A 21953-nucleotide genomic window follows, 5' to 3' on the forward strand; every position below is an offset into this window, starting at 1 on the left:
CCAAATATTTCTTTTGTTAAAAAAAAAATTTGTTTTTTCAAAAGTAAAACTTAGCTGTCAGCTTTGTCAATCTGACTTTATTTTTTAAAGGCCTTAAAACACGCATTCAGGAAAAAAAATTCCAAGAATTTTTAGAAACCATGTTAATTGAGAATATTATCAATTTTTTTTTACAAATAACTTTATATTGTTAATATATATATATATATATATATATATATATATATATATATATATATATATTTTACAAAGTGGCATTAACTGGCAATTTTTCTTGTAAAAGAAATGTTTATACATCTCACCAAGAGCACTGGCCTATAGTACAGAACATTCCATACAAAAACACAATGTCATTAAGAAACACAGAGCTATCCTAAAACAGAAAAGAAATTCTAGTTTAAATGTAATAATTGCCCCCAGAGACTTTCTTCCCGTTATGCTTTAAGGAACAACCAAAAAAATCCTTTAACTTGAACCTTAAACCCCACAGTTAAATACTAGTAAAAGAACTCTAATTGATAAGTACTAAATTAAAATACTTTCCTAGTTATTGTCTTGGCAATTTTTAATTTCTTAAGATGACTTTTTATAAATTCCCAAGTGTCAAAATATTCCAACAGTAAGTTTTTATACATAAAATTTATTATTTTATACATAATTAACAATATAAAGTTATTTTTCTACAGAAATTTAAAATATACCTTCGATATAGCCAAGTTCTAATCTTAAAAAGAGAAAGTACTCAATCAATTTGCTTTTGAATTCATTTCTCTAGAAGACCAGTCCGTAAGGACTTCTGGAGCCTAGCTATGTTGGCATCCAACGCTGCTAGGCCATTTCTGAAGTCTTGTTCATCACGAGACGTAAACGTTGAAAAAGAAGAGATACTCCAGTCTGACATCAAGTCAGAATTTAAAAAGCTGCCATCACAGACAACATTGCTTTTCACTTGAACATTGGTGCTGTGACAAGCTGACAGGCCAGGACATGCAGCTTGTTCCTCTGGATCCTCAACAGCAACAGGGATCTTACCAATTGCCTCCTTTATTTTCTTGAGGAGCTGTTTGTCTTCCGTGTCGGTTGTTCTGGAAAGTTTTTCAGGTGCATCTTCTGTTTCATTTTTTGAAGAACAAACTACAGGTACACACAGTTTACTTTCTGTTTCAGAGATAAGTGCACTATCGCTGACTAGTTGTCTTGTAGCAACACTTATCTGTGGCTGGGGGGATACTCTCCTAGAAAGTGGTAGGTTCTTCTTAGAAGGGCTTCTAGCAAAAGGAATATAAATTGTGTTATCTAAATTACATTCATCTTCTATTAAAGTCATGGTTTCACACTCAGCATCAGAATCATGTTTTGAAAGGGTAGAAAGAATCTCAGGTGCGAATACTCTCTCCATGCCCCCAATATCACTATGTGGAGGGACTTTGGAGGGCAAAACATTTTCATAGGGTTTTTTTTCTATGGTTTTTTCATTTTTAATTGTAGAAAGTGGCTCCAAATGTGTAAACATGTGATTTGTTTCTAACTTATTTAGGTAGCTCATAATGGAAGTGTGGGGAGGGACTGGGTCCTGTTGAAGCTGTTTATCATAAATGTTCAGAATTGATTTGGTAAGGTTATTTCCAGGCTTGCAGCAAGCAGTGTCCATACTAAGATCTGAGAGCAGCTTTGCCATACTGTTCTGTAAAGTTCTGTCAAGAAGAATTTAGTAAAGTAATTATTTTTTCTACCTGTTTCATTCATACATACATACCTTCATCTTTAAAAAGAAGGACTTAAGGCAAGGGTCTGGTTCTTACTATGAAAACTAAAAGACAAAAATTACAGAATATGCTCTGGCAAGAGTATATTAAAATAACAAAGGATGAAAGATCTTGGTTTGCATCAAATCTAATTATATCTAAAAATAAAGGCTCAGAATTTTTTTCTCTCTTAAGATATAGAAATGCCTTATTCCTGAGCAACACTGCAAATAAATCTTTGAGTATAAAACCATCTTAATATAAGTAGGCTAAGATATAAAGCAAAAATGGAAAATAAAATACTCATTTGCTATGTATTCTGTTAAAAACTATTTTCCTTGCTGGGCATGGTGGTTCACATCTACAATCTCAGCTGCTCAGGAAGCTAAAGTAGGACCACCTGAAATTCAAGGTCATTCTGGGCAACTTAGAGAGACCCTTCCGCAAAATAAAACTTAGAGGGCTGGAGATGTATTTCAGTTGGAAAGCACCCCCGGGTTAAAGGAAAAAAAGAAAATCTTCCATTCAGGAGATACACTCAGGATAATATTAGAACAATACTGGAATAAACAGATGGATAGAGACAATTATGTCATAATTAGGGATAAGCAACAGCTAGTTATTGGAAAAGAGTGATATAAGAAAAACCACCCAGGCTTAGAAGCTAAAAAGAAATGGAGCCAAATCCTATTGCTATCATTAGCTGTGATCTTGGGCAAGTCACTTAGCCTTTCTGAATTTCAATTTCCTCAACTGTAAAATGTAGATACTTACTTTAGAATTACAAATAAATAAGATTAAATAATAAAATATGAGTAAAGTGCTTAGCACAGTTTCAGTCTAAATGTGTGTTGATCTCATTTGATGGCAGCTTTTATTAGTAGTCCTATTAAAACCATTTTAAAGCCTTTCGTCTATATGAATTGAATCATATGATCTTAAATATCAATGAGAAGACAGGCACAGTGATGCACACCTATAATCCCAGTGGCTCGGGAGGCTGAGACAGGAGGATCACAAGTATAAAGCCAGCCTCAGCAATAGCAAGGTGCTAAGCAACTCAGTGAGACCCTGTCTCTAAATAAAATACAAAACAGGGCTGGGGATGTAGCTCAGTGATTGAGTGTCCCAGGTTCAATCCCTGGTACCCATCCTCCAAAAAAAAAAAAAAAAAACATCAATGAGAAAAAGATAAACAGAGAAAAGATAGATACAAAAGATATCCACAGGTAATGAACAAAAACAACAACAACAAAAATATATAACTAGTCAATAAGCATGTCTTAAAAGTTCTACTTTTGTTTTTTCCACAAATTGCTAGGCAAGCACTATATCCTTGGCCTCAAACTTTTAAGTTTTAATGAGATAAACTCAAAATTTTAAATGTGATTTATTTTTTTTTCCTTTTCTTTGTTTATTGAACATAGTAAAACAAGAATAGTCCTAGGGAATGAACCCAGGGCCTCCTGCATGCAAGCACTCTACCACTAACGTCCATTCACAGTACTTTTTACTTTTTGTTTTGAGCAGGGTCTCACCAAGTTGTCAATGCTGGCCTCAAACTTGAGATCCTCCTGCCTCAGTGTCCACAGTAGCAGGGATTACAGGTGTGCACCACCAACCCCAGAATATACTATATCCTGTGACCCACAAACTTGAACTTCCAGGAATTCATCCTAGTGCTGCTATATACAAAGAGATTGTACTCAAGGACAGTTATAAAGATACTAATAATAGAAAATTGATGGATATAAACTTTAAAAAGATATTTACAATAGAAAAAATATGTATATTTGTCTATGTTTGATTTAGGTAAATTATGGATAACAGCATAACAGCTATTTTTTTTTTTTTTAGTTGTAGTTGGACCTTTACTTATTTTTATGTGGTACTGAGGATCGAATCCAGTGCCTCACATGTGCAAGGTACACACTCTACCTCTGAGCAACAACCCCAGCCCACATAACAGCTATTTTATACTCATGTTGTAAAGAATTTTTACTGATGGGAAAATGTACATTATATAAAGATAAGTTTAAAAGAGGAGGCCATAAATAAAGTGGATTTAATACCATCTTTATAAAAATAAGTAGTTAACACATGTAGACATAAAATATTAAAAGGAAATCTCTGTACCATTCTATATCTCTGGATATAGAATGAATGATTTTTCCCCCTATAAAAGGGAAAGTCTGAAGGGTTGGAGGAACTATTTCACTCTGACCATGTTATCCCTCCTTCAAGCTCGTACACTGTCACACAGAGAGGAATGCCCTGGGTCCATGGTTTCTACAGTGGTAAACAAGCTGGAAGTAGATATTCAGCTTCCCCATCCAGCATCAGTGTTCTGCTTCAGGCTTCCCCAGGCCAGAAGATAAATTCAAGTCTCAGCATATCTGCGACAAGAGCATCTGGTGCCATCCAACCAGAGCTAATAGTGATGAACCTTCCCAGCATGACAGTTCTGCATACAACTTTCCTAGGCCAAAAGGAAAGTGTATCCACCCAATATGCCCATATCTATGAGGAGGCCATCTAGCCCTATCCAACCCCAGTGCCTGACTTATAATCCCACACAGCCTTGGTGCTCTGATTAAGGCTTTTCCAGGCCAGGAGGCAAATGTGCATCCACACATACTGTGAAGAACAGCTAAGTAGTAGAGGAGTGACCATAACCAAACTCCGAGTTCTGCATAAGGAAATGATGGCTGAAATTTTCCCCTATCTGCGGAAAGAGATCAAAATCCAAGTATAGGAAACTCAGAGGTTTCCAAACCAATTCAACCCAGAGATTTGGTCAAAATCAAAGACAAAGAATTCTGAAAGAAGCAAGAGCTAACAAACATATTATCATACAAGGGAGTGCTGATAAAGCTATTAGTGAATTTCTCAGCAAAATCCCTATGGACCAGGAGAGAAAAAATGGAGTAGCATACTCAAAGAACTGAAAAAAAAAAAAATTGCTAACCAAGAATACTTTACCTAGCAAAGGTGTTATTCAGATATGAGAATTAAAAAACTTCCCAAACAAACAAAAGCTAAAGGAGTTTATCACTAGGCCAGCCTTACAGGAATAACTACTAAAGGCAGTTTTTAAAGCTGAAATGAAAGGCCACTGAAAATACAAAACTCAATGATTAAAACATAACCAGATTCAGAATACTCTAGAGTAATGAAATGGTAGTGTGTAAAGCAATTTTATCTCTAATATAAAGGTTAAAAAGTCAAAACTATGCAAAACAGCTAAAGCTACAACAAGTGGTTATATTGTGTATTACAAAAATATTATATATTACAAAAGGATGTAAACATTGACATCAAAATCATAAAGGGCAGGGGAGTAAAACTGTAGTTTCTGTTTGTATGAAGCTAAGGTACTATCAGTTTAAAATAGCCTTTTATATCTATAAGATATTTTATGTAAGCCTCATGTTTTATGTAACCACAAAACAAACCTCTACGGTAGTTATATAAAACATAAAAAGAAAGGATTCAAAGCATACCAATTCAGAAAATCATCAAATGCCAAGGAAAACAGGAAGAGAGAAAAGAAAGAATCTAAAAACTACCAGAAAAGAAATTACAGAATGGCTGTTATATGTCCGTACTTATCAATTACATTTTTTAATCCAAAGGCATAGGTTGAATGGATAAAACAAATGAAAAATACTACAAGAGACTTATTTGCCAGTAAGGACAACACAAAGAATAAAAGTAAAGAATGGTAAAAAATATTTCACACAAACGGGAAAATGGAAAACAAAATAGAGCAGAGGCAGCTATAATCATATCTGACAAAATAGAATTAAGTAAAAAAAGAGACGAGGAAGGTCACTATATAACAATGAATCAACTCATCAAAAGGACATAACAATTGTAAATATATAAACACCGAATATAAGACCACCTAAATATATAAAGCAGTTATTAATTTGAAGAGACAGACTGCAATGCAATAATACTAGAGGATGTTAATACCCCTCTTTCAACAAGGGACAATTATCTAGATGGAAAATTAATATGAAAATATTAAGAGTTGAATTACACTATAGACCAAACCAAAAGGAGCTATGCAAAACATTCTAACAAACAGCAGAGAATACATATTTTTCTCTACCAAAATGAAACATTCTCTATCTTAGATCATATGGTAGGATACAAAAAAGTTCTCAACAAATTTAAAAGAAATAAAATCTTTAAGAAATAAAATCTTATCAAGTACCTTTTCTGATTGCAAATAAAACTAGAAATCAATAATAGGAGAAATTTTAGAAAATTCAGAAATGTGGAAATTAAGCAAAATGTTCCTGAACAACCAGTGGGTCAAAAAAGAATCAAAAGGGAAATAAAAAAAAAATATTCTGAGACAAAATGAAAACACTACATGCCAAAACTTACAGTATTCAGCAAAAGCATGTTCATAGAGGAAAAGAAGGTATAAGAAGAAAGAGCTCAAATAATCTACTGTTCAAATGACTAGAAAAAGAGGAACCAACTAAGCCTAAAGATAGCAGATATAAGAAAAGGACAAAAATCAGAGAAGAAATAATTAAAATAGAGACTAGAAAAATAATAGAAAAAAAATCAATGAAACTAAGTTGTTTTTTTATAAAGTAAGTAAATAGGCAAACTCTTAGTTAGATTTACCAGGAAGAAAGAAAACACTCAAAATCTGAAATGAAAGAGAAGACATTACAATTGATACCACAAAAATAAAAATGATCATAACTACTAAGAACAGTTATACCACAAATTGATAGCCTAGAATAAATAAATTCCTAGACACACCTACCAAGAGCAAATCAAGCAAAACAGAAAATCCGAATAGATCAATAACAAGAGACTGAATCTGTAATAAAAAGGCTCCCATCAAAGAAAGCCTAAGACCAGATGGTTTCACAGCTGAATTACACCAAACGTTTAAAGAAGTATTAATCCTAATACCAATCCTTCTCAAATTCTTTCAAAAACTCAAAGTGGAGGAAATTTTTCCAAACTCATTTTAAAAGACTAATATTATCTTGATATCAAAGCCAGACAAGGACACTGCAAGAAAAGAAAATTACATGCCAGTATCCCTGATGAATATGGATGGCAAAATCCTCAACATAATACTAGCAAATCAAATTCAACAATACACGAAAAGAATCATTCACCATTATCAAATAAGACTTATCCCTGGGATATAAGGATAATTCAACATATGCAAATCAATAAATGTGATATACTACATTAACAAATGAAGAATAAAAACCATGATTATCTCAATTAATAAAGAAAAAGTATGTGACAGAATTCAACATCCTTTCAAGAAAAAAATCTTCACAGATTAGGTACAGAAGGAAAGTATCTTAACCTAATAAAATCCATATAACCCGTATATGACAAGCCCACAGTTAATATCATACTCAATGGAGAAAAGTTGTAAAGTTTTCTTCTAAAACCAGGATGCCCACTTTCACCACAAAATAGTACTGGAAGCCCTAGCCATAGCAATTTTTAGGTAAGAGAAAGAAATATATATGCTTCTTGACTTTATGATGGGGTTACATCCTGATAAACCTATCTATCATAAGTTGAAAATGCACTTTCATTTGGTACGAGGGATTCAATCCAGGGGTGCTTAACTACTGAGCCACATCCCCAGCTCTTGTTATTTTTTATTCAACGATACGGTCTCTCACTAAGTTGCTTAGGGCCTCGCTAAGTTGCTGAGGCTGGCTTTGAACTTGCAATTCTCCAGCTTCAGCCTCCCAAGCCACTGGGATTACAGGCATGCACCATTAAATGTGGCTGAAAATGCATTTAATACCCTGGTAAACTCATGAAAAGTAAAAAATCATGAGTTGAACCATTATAAAATAAGGACTCTGTAAAAGATATCCTAATACAAAGGAAGTGCTGAAAATATGGACTTACATATAAAGACTTCACCAAAAAACTGTTAAAATGATAGAAAAAAAAATCCAGGAAAATTGCAGAACACAAAAATAATTTACAAATATCAATATTGACAGCATTCCCCCCCCCCCTTTTTTGGTACCGGGGATTGGACCCAGGGACACTTTACCTCTGAGCTATATCCCTAATCCTTTTTATTTTTTACTTTAAGATAGTATCCTGCTAATTTGTTGACAGTCTCCCTAAGTTTCTGAAGCTGACCTCAAGATTGGAATCCTCCTGCCTCAGCCTCTCAAATTGCCAGGATTGCAGGTATAAACCATTGCACCCAACTTCTTCTTCTTCTTCTTCTTTTTTTTTTTTAAGAGAGAGAGAGAGAGAGAATTTTTTCAATATTTATTTTTAGTTTTCAGTGGACACAACATCTTTGTTTGTATGTGGTGCTGAGGATCGAACCCAGGCCACATGCATGCCAGGCGAGCGCGATACCGCTTAGCCACACCCCCAGCCCTGCACCCAACTTCTTGATAGCCATTCTACACACTAACAACAAACTATCCAAAAAGAGAAATTAAGAAGACAATCTTGCTTACAATAGTAAGTAAAATATCCAAAATACTTTGGAGTGAATTTTACCAAGGAGATGAAAGACCTGTATAATAAAAACTATAGAATAATGATGAAACTTAAGAAAATACAAATAAATATAAAGATATCCCATGCTCATAAACTGGAAGAATTAATAGTTAAATGACCATACTACCCTAAGTGATCTATAGATTCAGTACAGTCCTATCATAATTCCAATATCATTTTTCAAAGAGACAGAAAAAAAATCCTAAAATTCATATGAAACCACAAAAATAACCAAAGAAATCTGGAACAAAAGAAAAACAAAAACAAAACAAAGCTGAGGCATTAAAGTCCTGAATTTCAAAATATATTATAAAGCTACTATAAGCAAGACAAGCATGGCACTTCCCACAAAAATAGACATATCTATCAATGGAACAAGATAGAAAGCCAGAAATAAACCCACAGATTTATAGCCAGTTGACTGCCAAGAACATACAATGATAAAAGGAGTTTCTTCAACAAATGGTTTGGGGAAAACTGGATATCCACAAACAAAAATATCAATGTACTTCATTAATTTCTTACTTTACTTTGAAGAAAAATTGTATAGGCTAGCATTTAGAAAACTGGCCAGGGCCTAATGAATTATAATTCCACATGGACATAAGAAATGTCTTTTGTTTTTCTAACTATTAAAGTCTTTAATGAGGGCTGGGGTTGTGGCCCAGTGGTAGAACGCTCACCTGGCACGTGTGAGGCTCTGGGTACGATCCTCAGTGCCATGTAAAAATAAATAAATAAAATAAAGGTATCGTGTCTGCCTACAACTAAAAATACATTTAAAATAAATAAAATAAAGATATTGCTTCCAGCCACAACCAACTAAATAAATAAATAAATAAATCAGCTTTAATGAGGGGCTGGGGTTATGGCTCAGTGGTAGAATGCTTGCCTACCATGTGTGAGGCAGTGGGTTGGATTCTTGGCACCACATATAAATAAATAAAATAAATGTCCATTGACAACTAAAAAATATTTTTTTTTAAAAAAAGCTTTAATGAAATTATCCTATGAAATAAATGTAGGAAAAAAGTAGTATTTCTGTATTAACAGATTATAAATTTTAGAAGTTTAAAAAGAATGAAATTAAGCCATCTCACATACATAAATCAAATCAAAATGAGTTAAAGACTTACATCACATAAGACATCCCCTTTCACCTAAACTGTAAAACTACCAGAAAAAAAAATTAGGTAAAAAGCTTCATGTCATTGGTCTGGGCAATTCTGAGGGATATGACCTTCAGAGCATGGGTAATAAACACAAAATAGACAAATGGGACTAAAAATCTTCTTCATAGTAAACAGTTAACAAGGGTGAAGAGAAATCCCAGAAGAGGAGAAAATGTTTGCAAACCATGTGATAAGAAGTAGACATTTCAAATACGTCAAACACAACTCAATGACAACAAAAACCTCAACTCAGTTAAAAAATATTAGACTATACATGTGTATGCACATACATACATACATGCATACATTACTATTTAATCTATTTTTCTAAAAGTTTATAATTCAAAGTGGGTCTGTTAATTGGGAATACAATACATACTGTTTTATATTCAAAATTATCTTATATTTGGAAATATACATTTCTAGGATCATTCAAAGACATGGTCATACCTGATGATTTTCTGGCCTAAAATAACCTCTCATCTGGGACTTTAAACAGTTAAAAATCCAATCTTAGCAAATGTCTCAAAAGAAAATTTTATGAAAATTTAGTAATTTTATTTATCTGCTAGGAAATGAAGAATCTTAGGAGCCACTGCAAATTCCTCATTTTATTGTCAAAATGAAGAAAATGAAGCTCAAAGAGTATAAATGAGTTACCCAAGATCATATGGCATAAGGGCTTACCATGCTAACTGCTTTTCATGAATTGTTTCTGAGTTTCTCCCAACCCTATCTATGTCCCTACTTTACAAGAGAGGGTGAGAAAGTTTAAACAATGAGCTCAAAGTCATCAACTAATATGTAGCAGAATTGAGATTCCATTCAGGTCTTTGGCTTCACAGCCAGGTAGCTTACCACTTTGCTATACAGGTTGTTAGCCTCTCATCAGAGCTCATTACCTAGACTTACAGAGTCTAAAAAAGCATTTGCCCAGGTTTGGAATTTCTAAACTACCATAATTGGAACAGGAAGAAAAAATTAGAAATTAGCAAAAAAATTGAAAAAATAAGAGAAAATGATAAGGAAAAAAGGGCAGGTTTGACATTATTTTGAAGTTTATAATACATCAAATAAGAGGCCTAGGTTAGTTAAAGAAAGGCAATTTTACCTGGTTAATTCTCTCAGCCGAGTCACTTCAGCATCACGCTGACGCAGTGTTATTCCCAATATCTGATTTTCCTTTTCAGTAGTTTCTAACTTAAACCGGGAATTTTTCACATTGACCAAGGCTTCCTCCAATTCTAAAACAACAAAAGTTTCAGTTTCTCATTCCTTTCTAAAAAATCTGACTATAACAATAGCCTAAATACATACCAATTTTTATTCTTGTTATCTCAATGTCAAATTGCTGTTTATTTTCAAGAAGTGTTTGCTCTTTGTCTTTAAATATACTAGCAAATTTTTTGTTTTCATCTTTCTGATTTTCAATCACTTTTAAGAGCTCTTCATTTTTACTCTGTAGTAATTCCTGACTCTTCAGTGACTCCTGCAATTGATTTTGCAGTGATGTGTTCAATGATTGAAGGGAATACACTGCAAGACAAAATAGATTAAACAGTTCTTTCTCAATTTTAAAAATACAAACATGGAAAAGATTTGTTTTTAGAAAAAGGCCTGGAATTTACTGATTTTGCTTAATAATGATGTGTATAAGCAGTTCTATATAAATACCAAATGTATTTTTAAAAATTGATTGGTAAAAATCATGCCTTTCTTCTTCAATTGAAATTATGCGCATTAAATTATTTTTACCTTTTTAAATTAAAGAAAAATACATGCACAAAATAAAAAATTGAAATGCCACAAGATACCAATAGATAATACCTAATGATTCTCAAAGAAGTATCTCTCTTTTTCCCTACCTGACTCTTCTCCCAGAGGCATCATTATTAATTTTGGCTATCTTTCTTAAAAACCTTTTGCGAACAGTATATAATCTTATATAAAATTATACATATATTTAAATATAAAAGAATTATACTATACTCAGTTTCTAACACTGCCTTTTCCCCCAAAAAAGACTGTTAGGTATCAGCACATAGACTTATCATATTCTTTTTCTTAAAAACTACAGAAGTACATGGTACCATTTCATTTAGCAAACATAAGCTTCAGTCAATGTTTACCATGTATGAGACACTATATTAGAATCTGGGTACACAACAGTAAATAACATGGACGTGGTCCCTGATCTCATGAAGCTAGTACTAAACAAGTAAATATAACTCAAAAGAAAAGAGAAACAAAAACAATCCAATAAAGTAAATGAATAAGAGAATAAAAAGAGAGAAGCTGCTACTTAGAATGACAACCACTGATCTCCCCATTTCCATTCATGACCTTCCCTCTTTCACCTTCCTTTATCCCCCACCTTTTATTCACAGTAGAAACAGAATGATCTATCTGAAGTTACTCTCATGAAGACAAATACTTTCATGATACACTTGTTCTGCTGAATGCACATATTTTTCTTATTGCTTTGTAAGAGATATTAATATATTAAGAAAATTAAGCTCATGTCATATATTGCAAAAAACAAATTCCCCATTTTCTTGATGCTTTTTGAATGTACTTTGCTGTTCAGAAATCGAAAAAGAATTTTTGGAGAAAATTTTATCTGTTCCTCTGTGACATCTGCATTTACATCAGACTTTGTCCTGAGAACATTATTTTGAAAGTTCTCAATTAATAACTTCATAGCAAAGGAAACAATCAAGAACATGGAGAGCCTACCTGAATTAATCCCCAGGATATATATAAAGAAATCAAAAAGTATAACAACAACAACAAAAAGAACCTAATTAATAAATTGGCAAAGGAACTGAACAGGCACTTCACAGAATACAAATGATTAACAAATATACAAAAAAGTGTTCAATATTTCTAGCAATTAGAGAAATGCAAATTAAAACTACACTGAGATTTCATCTCGCACCAGTCAGAATAAAAATTATAAAGAATACAAGTAATAGTAAATGTTGGCAAGGATGTGGGGAGAAGGTACAGTCATACATTGCTAATGGAACTGCAAGTTGGTGCAACCACTATGGAAAAGCGGTATGGAGACTTCTCAAAAACTTGGAATGGAACCACCATTTGACCCAGTTATCCCACTCCTCAGCATTATATCCAAAAGACTAAAATCAGCATACTACAGTGATGCAGCCACAATAATGTTAATAGCAGCTCAGTTCACAATAGCTAAGCTATGGAACCAACCTAGGTGCCCTACAACAGATGAAGAGATAAGGAAAATGTGGTATATATACACAATGGAGTATTACTCAGCCATAAAAAGAATGACTTTTGCGGTAAATGGATGGAACTGGAGACTATCAATCTAAGTGAAATAAACGAATCCCAAAAAATCCAAAGGCCAAATGTTCTGATATGTGGACACTGAAACACATCAAGGTGGGCAGTGAGAATAGAAGTTCACTGGATTAGACAAAGGGGAATGAAGGGAAGGGAGGAGGATGGTAAAAAAGAAAAACAGTAGAATGAATTGGACTTTACTTTCCTATGTTCACATATGAATACATCACCACTGAAACTTCACATCATGTACAACCACAAGGATGGGATCCTAATTAGAATAAGTTATACTCCACGTAGGTATAATATGTCAAAATACACTCTTCTGTCATGTGTATCTAAAAAGAACAAATAAAAAAAAAATCTAAGGAAGATAGTAGAGGAAAGGGACCCGTGGGGAGGGAGGAGGGATAGGAAAGGAAAAAAATAGAAATGATAAGGTTCTATCTAAAATGAGGGCTGGTAATAACTATTATAATAAGGGATGGTGACATAGCACAGTTGGTAGAGTGCTTGCCTTGCATGTACAAGGCCATGGGTTCAATTCCCAGACCACACACCCACACATACACGCACACACAAAACCTATTCTAATAGGCACTGTTGACATAAAAATTTTCAGTTCCAAACTTTCATTGCTTTTTCATCCTCAATGTATTCATCAGGAAAACAAAAAAACAAAAACAAACAAACAAAAACCATAGGGTAGAGAGGTGGGAGGGAAAGGTAGGAGAAGGGGATTTGCAAGGATGGTGGAATGTGATAAACATCATTATCCAAAGTGCATGTACGAAGACACGAATTGGTGTCAACATACTTTATATACAGAGATATGAAAAATTGTGCTATATACGTATAATAAGAATTGTAATGCATTCTGCTGTCATTTATTAAAAAAAAAAAAACCCTCGATATTTAGGCAAGAGATTCTACAACTTTTCATTTATACCCTATGAAAATAATCTAAACTGCATAGTTCTTCATCAATCACAAATATTTTTCATTGACTACTGCAAGAAAGGAAATGAGGCAGGTTTTGTAGCACAAACAATGTAGCATATAACCACAGCAGGCAATAATAATAAAAATAAGTCTCATTTTTTTCTCTTCTAATACTATTAGTTTTTATTTCTCTATTAACCTGTGACCCATAAGGACAAGTTGGTGGCTTGTGCCTGTAGTCCCAGCTACTGAGGAGGCTAAGGAGGGCGATCTCTTGAGCTTGGGACTTTAAAAAACCAGCCTAAACAATATAGTTAGACTCTGTCTCAAAACAACATAAGGATAATTTAGTGATATTGGTTAAAATTGCGATTGCATATACTATTTGGCTCATCAGTTCTATTATTATAAATCTATCTTGCAAAATGCTCACATATTTGTATAAAGATAAGAATCTTTCAGGGGCTGGGGTTGTGGCTCAGCAGTAGAGCGCTCGTCTAGCATGTGCAAGGCCCTGGGTTCAATCCTCAGCACCACAAAAAAACAAATAAATAAAATAAAGGCATTGTGTCCAACTACAACTAAAAAAATAAATATTAAAAAAAAGAAGAATTTTCACTGCATTGTTGTTTGCTTTGAGGAAAAGAGGCGAAGTATTCAGATGTCTTCCAGAAGATCTTCAATATATTATGGTAGAGCCACACAAGCAGAAAATAAGTTATCAAAGAAAAAAAAAAGAAAATTTATGTATTTTTATAGGAAAAATGTTCACTATGTATAAAATGAATAAATGTAAGCTTTGAAAGAGTACATAAAGCACACACTCAATTTTTAAAAATTTGAAAGTACATATATAATTTTATTGTGCTTGGCACAATATACACCTTTAGTAGAGGTGTATTATTGGGATGTAGACAGCACACTAATCTTTTATTTTCCTGCACTATTTTCTGTTTTAATATGGAGCACCATACCTATTTTTAAGTTGACTGGAAACAAAATCCACTGGACAAACTAATTTATTTTTTTTTTAAATCATTTCCAGAGCCTCTAAGATTTTAATAGTTTTAAAGTTCTTTTACCTACATTCATGGTTGCATTCTACGGGGCCAGATGTCTTTTGAGTGTTTTCTTGTTCTCTGAGTCGCTGGTTCAAAATTCTCAATTGTCTGAAAGGAAATAATGAAGAACTATGAATTTAAGAATCCATGCCCATTTAACAGTAAACACTATAATTATGCATACTAATGCACCAACAAAAAATTGAGAAAAAAACAAAAGCAAACAAGACCAAACAGTGATATACAAAAACTACTCAGTAGAAAAGTGGAAGTTTGGCATTTGTTTTTTGGGGATTGGCTAACTTCACTTAGCATTATCTTCTCTAACTACATCCATTTACCTACAAATGCCATGATTTTATTCTCTTTTATTGCTGAGTAATATTCCATTGTGTATATATGCCACATTTTTTTTATCCATTCATTTATTGAAGGGCATCTAGGTTGGTCCCACAGTTTAGCTATTGTGAATTGTGCTGCTAGAAACATTGATGTGGCTGTGTCCCTGTAGTATGCTGTTTTTAAGGCCTTTGGGTATAGATGGAGGAGAGGGATAGCTGGGTCAAATGGTGGTTCCATTCCTAATTTTCCAAAAATCTCCATAACTGCTTTCCAAATTGACTGCACCAATTTTCAGTCCCCATCAGCACTGTATGAGTGTACCTTTTTCCTGCTAACACTTATTGTTGTTAGTATGCCTAATAGCTGCCATTCTGACTGGAGTGAGATGAAATCTTAGAGTGGTTTTGATTTGCATTTTTCTAATTGATAGGATAATGAACATTTTTTCATATATTTGTTGATTGATGGTATATCATCTTCTGAGAAGTGTCTGTTCAGGTCCTTGGCCCATTTATTGATTGGGTTGTTTTTTTTGGTGCTTAGCTTTTTGAGATTAGTGTTCTATCTGATGTGTGAGGAGTAAAGATTTGCTCCCAAGATGAAGGCTCTCTATGCACCTCACAGATTGTTTCTTTCGCTGAGAAGAAACTTTTAGTTTGAGTCCATCCCATTTGTTTTACTTTTTATTTTTAGTTGTTGATGGAACTTTATTTTATTTCCTTATTTATATGTAGTGCTGGGAATCGAACCCAGTGCCTCACGCATACAAGGCAAGCGCTCTACCGCTGCCCTACAACTCCAGCCCCCAATCCCATTTATTGATTCTTGATTTTAATTCTTATGCCATAGGAATCTTATTAAGGAAGTTGGGGCCTAATCCCACATGATGGAGATTAGGGCCTACTTTTTCTTCTATTAGATGCAGGGTCTCTGGTTTTTTATTCCTAAGTCCTTGATCCATTTTGAGTTGAGTTTTATGCATGTGAGAGATAGGGGTTTAATTTCATTTTGTTGCATATGGATTTTCATAGTGGGATAGGGAGCAGGAGCATGGGAGTAATAGACAAACTCTAGATAGGGCAGAGGGTTGGAGGGGAAGGGAGGGGGCACGGGGTTATAAATGATGGTGGAATGTGATGATCATTATTATCCAAAATATATGTATGAAGACATGAATTGATGTGAATATACTTTGAATACAACCAGAGATATGAAAAACTGTGCTTTTTATGTGTTATAAGAATTCTAATGCATTCTACTGTCATATATAAATTAAAAAAATAGAAAAGCTAGGCAGAAAAAAAAAAAAGAATAGTGGAAGTTCATCTCACCTCCAAAACAAAAGACAAATACTGAGCAAAATAACAACAAAAACACCCTACTACCAGGAGCCTGGGATAATTCCAGCCAGCTTAACTGCCATATCACCAGCTACTCTCTTCTTCCCTGTTTTCAGGGTTAGACTTTTAAAAAGTAATTATTCTATAAAAAGTGATATATGAAAAAATAACCCAAGATAATCTTCTAAAAATGGGTGTTACACATGCTATTGCAAAATATTAAGTTAAATTTTTCTTTCTCTCCCCCCCACCCCATTTTCTACTGTCTCTTTCTTTTCTTTTTTGTTGTTCTATTCTTTTCCCTTATATCCCTTATTGCTATTTTCTTTTTCTGCTTTCCTTCTCTGCATCTTCATTACTGTAGTCAATCATCTACTTTTTAAAAGATCAGTCACTATGAACTAGATACCTGCAGACCACTGACTACTAATAGATAACTTTCTGCTTGATGTTTGTCACACACTGACAAAATTGGTAAACAGAAATATATGCTTCTAGTAATTTCCTCATTAGATGGAAAAGTTAATGTCTATTTAATGAGAATGTGAATAAATAGCAACCTTGCCCAAAATGAACTTCACAACATGTAACTTTTCACCAATAAGAACATACAAAAGTGTTTACTTCTAAGAAGGCACTGCTTAAAAAAAAAAAAGAAGAAGTTATCTCTAGCATCTTTCTAGAATAACTTACCTTGAAAATATCTGAATTAAAATATTTATTTTTATTATTGAATCTAAAATGATAGTACCCCTACCTCATTATCATTCATGTGTATTAAATACAAAATACACAAACAACAAAGCCCAACAATGGAGTTTTAGGAGAGAAATCTAAATAATCTTTAAGTGAGAAAGGCATTCCTTAGCAAGATTCAAAATCCAGCAACCATCAAGGAAAAGAATACAGGATTTAAGTACATCAAAATTTGAAGCTTATTCTAGAATTGAAGGCTTGGAAAAAAATTCCTACCATATATATGATGGGGAAAGGGTACACAACATTTAAAGAGCTTCTACAAATATAGAAGTCAACCTAGTAAAATGTGACAAAGGACAGAATAGGCCATTCACATAAAAAATAGAAATGGTCTATAGATACTTGAAAACTGCTCAATCTGCAAATTTAAAACAAGGAAATATATTTTGATCATAGGATTGACAGAAATAAAAAGAAATAACACTTTGTTGGTGACAGTATAGGGAAATTAATTATCTCAAATGATGAGAGTCACTTTAGATAACAATTTGGCAATATTCAACAAAATGTAAAATGTTCATAATCTTTGACAAAATAATTCTACTTCTAGGTTATCTGTCCTCAGAAATAGCTGTACATGTGCAAAAGCATCTAAAACCTTGTATATATAAAGAAATATGCATTATTTAATAATGACAAGTTGGAAACACAATGTATATAATTATGGTATATACATAGAGTGAAATATTAATGCACAGGCATTAAGAATAAGAAGATATCCATATACACTGATATGGAAAGATATCCCAAACACATTAATGATACAGTGAAAAACCACAAAGTGTAAAACAACTGAATTCTGATTTTCTAAAAAGATTTTCCCTTTATAACAAAGAGTATAGAACTAGAAAAGCCAACATAGACTGGTGACCCAGAACATACAGAATGCTCCTTTCAGTATCTTTCAGAAAATCAGCAAGTGCCGAGGCCCTCTTACACACCAAGTGTGTAAGAGAAACTTTGTTGACAATCTTTTTGTATGTACCTGGTCATATTCTTCTTTTCCCAAACACAGTCAATTCATCATTCATTACAAACCTTTCATCCTTACCCTCCTTCTCTCAACAGGATACTTTCCTATTTTCACAAAAATAATATGGTTTGAGACTGACTTTATCTGCATGCATATTAACCCTCAGTTCTTCCCTCTGGTCTCAGATAAAGAGAAGTCTCACCTGCACCAAAATGCCATCTCCTTTTAGACTCTCAAGGACCCTGTTTCTATCCTCTTCCCTTTAGTTCTGTGTCTGCAGCTTCTCCCACTTGGCCCATTGCTATGCTTGAGATACAAGCACAATGCAACTCCTTCCACACTGGAAGTGAAAACACTTCAGCCAGCTTAACTGCCACATCACCAGCTACTCTCTTCTTCCCTGCTTTCAGGGTTAGACTTTTAAAAAGTAATTTTTCTATAAAAAGTGATATATGAAAAAAAAACCCAAAATAATCTTCTAAAAATGGGTGTTACACATGCTATTGCAAAACATTATGTGTTAAATTAAATACACTTGATTTTAACAAAGAAAAGGAAAAACTGCTGATATTTAGGCAAATTTTTTCAATTTACTCATTTTTACATAGGTTTATTGATATAAAACTGACCTCTGATAAACTGCCAGAGTATAAAATTTTATACATTTTGACATATGTGATGAAACCATCACAATTAAAATATTCACCACCCTCAAGTTTTCTCATGTCCTTTTTCATAACCTCCCCTTTCTAGACAAGATTTATAGATTAATTTTGCATTTTCCAGAATTTCATATATATGGAATCAACATACAATGTATATTCTTATACCTGGCTTATTTACTCAGCATGATGATTTTGAGATTCAACCATTCTGTTCCATGTATCAACAATTCCTTCCTTTTTACTGTTGAGTAGTATTCTATTGTATGGACATACCACCATCTGTTTATCCATTCACCTGTTGATAGACACTGGGGTTGTTTCCTCTGAATATTCATGAACAAGTTTGTAAGGATAACTTCCACTTATCTTGAGAAACATTTAGGGATGGAATTGTTGGATCAAATGGTAGGTATATTTTAATTTCCAAGAAACTGCCAAATTGTTTTCCAAAGTAGTTGGGAAAAAAATACCATTTACTTTCCTACATACAACGTGAAAGTTCCAGTTCTTCCACAAGCTCACTAACACCTAGTATGATGTTCTGAATTTTTGTCATCCCAATGGGTGTGCCTGGTATCTCATCATGGTTTTAATTTGCATTTTCCTAGTGATTAATGATGATAATCATCTTTTTTTGGGAGGAGGGCAGGTAGCAGGGATTGAACTCAGGGGTACTCAATCACTTAAGCCACATCTCTAGCTCTATTTTGTATTTTATTTAGAGACAGGGTCTCACTGAGTTGCTTAGTGCTTTGCCCTTGCTGAGGCTGACTTTGAACTCTCGATCCTCCTGCATCTTTTCATGTTCTTATTTGATATTCATACATCTTCTTTGGTGTAGTGTCTGTTCAAATATTTTACCCATTTTTAAACCAGATATTTAAAAACTGATAGTTTTATTATCGAGTTCTGATAGTTCTTATACTTCTAGATACAAGTTCTTTGTTAAGTGTTTTACAAATACTTTCTCTCAATTTGTTGCTTGCCTCTTCGTTTTTAGTACCTTTTGAAGAGAAAAAGTTTTAATTTTAGTGAAGTCCAATGTATGCACTTTTTCCTTTCTCTGTTTTAAAAAATCCCAACTCAAAGTAACTAAGGTTTTCTTTTATCATTTATTCTAGTAGTTTATTTTGAATGTTATATACGGATCTCTCCTATAATTTTTTATCTTTTCCTGGCTTTTATGACATTACTCTCTTAGCTTTCCCACTATTTCCCTTGTTGCTCCTTCTCAGGCCTCTTTCACAGGTTTCTCTTGCTCTGGTCTTCCAGTCTAAGCTATTATCACCCAGCAATTCATTCTTTGCTGTGTTGTCATTCTATACCTTTTTGGTGAATTTACCATTTATATGCTGATAACAAATTACATGCTATTATCACAGTTGTCTCCAGTATCTATAAAAGTGCTAGATCCATAGTAAAAGCTCAATAAAAATGTGTTCAGTGAATTACTTCTAAGTCTACATTTCAATTCTAGATCTTGTTACTGTGCTCCAGACTTACACATATCTCCAGATGGTCTAAATGACACATTTAGTATACTCTAAATCTTAACTCATGGGCTCTCCCATTACCTCTTCTAAATAAAAAAATAAAGTGAAATTTTAAAAAAAAATTAAACAAATCTATTCTTCTTCTACTAGCTCCCATCTGGAGGAATTATGTTACCATCTGTCAAATTATAAAGATAAGAAAATCTTAATGCCACCCATCATTTTTTTGTTCTGTGTGAGCCTACTGGTGGTCTTCTATTTGAGTTTACATTCAGGAAGTGGTCTTAAAATCTAAGTTGCCTTATAAATATTAAGGCTTTCCTAGTGTGACAGTACTTAATAATAAGTAATATCCTACTGTGGTAAGCCATTCTCATAGACCGTGGCCGCCATTAGAAGATGGCGCCGGCTTCCACTGTGGCCTGTGATAAACAACTCCTTATATGGAGAATTGGCATGCAATCCCTTACCACCCTATGAGAGAGATCCACGGGGCAGCTTGGGATTGGTATGCGGGAGGCTTTATTAGGCTGTGCTTGGGCGCTCCGCGGGGGGTCACTAGAAGATGATACTTAAATCAAGGCCTGAATAAACTGCTGAAAGAAGAATCCTGTGTCGTGTTTTCCCTTGCTGGCGAGGGGTCGCGACATCCTACCTCCAGCTCCCACCCAAGATATTTGGGAATGTTCCAGGGTTTTAGCGGTCAAAATAAAAGGGGCTCTACAGACATTTTATGGGTGGGGACCAGGAAAGCTAAAAACTGGACAACTGTTCCATGTCTCACATAAAAACTGTCCAATTCAAAATGTCAAGATTCCATAGAAACAATGTTTTTTTTTTTTTTTTAAACCACAAGATGTCAATAAACTTTGAGAAAGTTCTGGGATGGGGGAGTCACTTGGGTCTACAAAAAAACATGTTGTTTCCCAATGTCTAAACATAAAATTTTTTTTTGATTGAAAATCATTTCTGAATGAGCTTATACATTCTAGTTTTATTTGTAATTATGAATGATTCCAAATAAAGATTATGAAGCAGCACAAAAATCCCTACATTGCTACTTGAAACCTCATTCCACTAAAAGGAGCAAATTACATATCTGACCAATTCTTCATTTTTCAGTAATTTTATCTTTGAAAAGGTCAAGTGAAAAACAGTGACAAGAACATTCTATATAGTCATTGCCCTTTAAGGAAAGAAGGCCTAAAAAGCTCTAGTACCAAGTCTAAAGAATTAGATTAGTCATCAATTAGCTTAATATCTTTTAAAAAAAATTAAAAATAATTGGCAGCCAATAAAATAATAAGCCTCATTTCCTTGAGTAGCTTATAAATTAGCAAAATAGTAGATTTATAAAATGCTCTAAGGAACAAAAATAAATAAGAATTACTGATATTTCCATGGTGACAATGTTAAAATACATAATATTCTGAGATTAACTTACAGTATGCTTAAGAAAACAATCCTTTGATAATCATTGCTTTAAATAATATGCATGTTTATTTTGACTGGCTTATAGTATGACTCTTTCGTTTCAAATAATACACCTAAATAGTGATAGGTAAATGAATCTCTATTTCCTAGTGGAGGCAATATATAAGTCAAT

At 33.6% G+C, this 21953-nt stretch overlaps 1 protein-coding gene across 1 annotated transcript in view; it reads right to left on the bottom strand.

Moving 5' to 3' along the window:
* Positions 1-257: 257 nt before the first annotated feature.
* The window catches only part of Ccdc14 (coiled-coil domain containing 14), a 59735-nt gene continuing 38039 nt past the window's right edge, over positions 258-21953 (bottom strand). The window contains exons 10-13 of the mRNA XM_046457949.2: positions 14801-14883; positions 10772-10990; positions 10566-10698; positions 258-1694 (exon numbers count right to left, since the gene is read on the bottom strand). Coding sequence (XP_046313905.2) covers positions 764-1694; positions 10566-10698; positions 10772-10990; positions 14801-14883 — 1366 coding nt within the window. The 3' untranslated portion in view covers positions 258-763. The remainder of the gene's footprint in view (positions 1695-10565; positions 10699-10771; positions 10991-14800; positions 14884-21953) is intronic.

Source organism: Marmota monax, unplaced genomic scaffold (assembly GCF_021218885.2).
Source record: "Marmota monax isolate L192 unplaced genomic scaffold, Marmota_monax_Labrador192_F-V1.1 WCK01_AAM20220418_F8-fsc00052, whole genome shotgun sequence".
Classification (NCBI taxonomy): Eukaryota; Metazoa; Chordata; class Mammalia; order Rodentia; family Sciuridae; genus Marmota; species Marmota monax.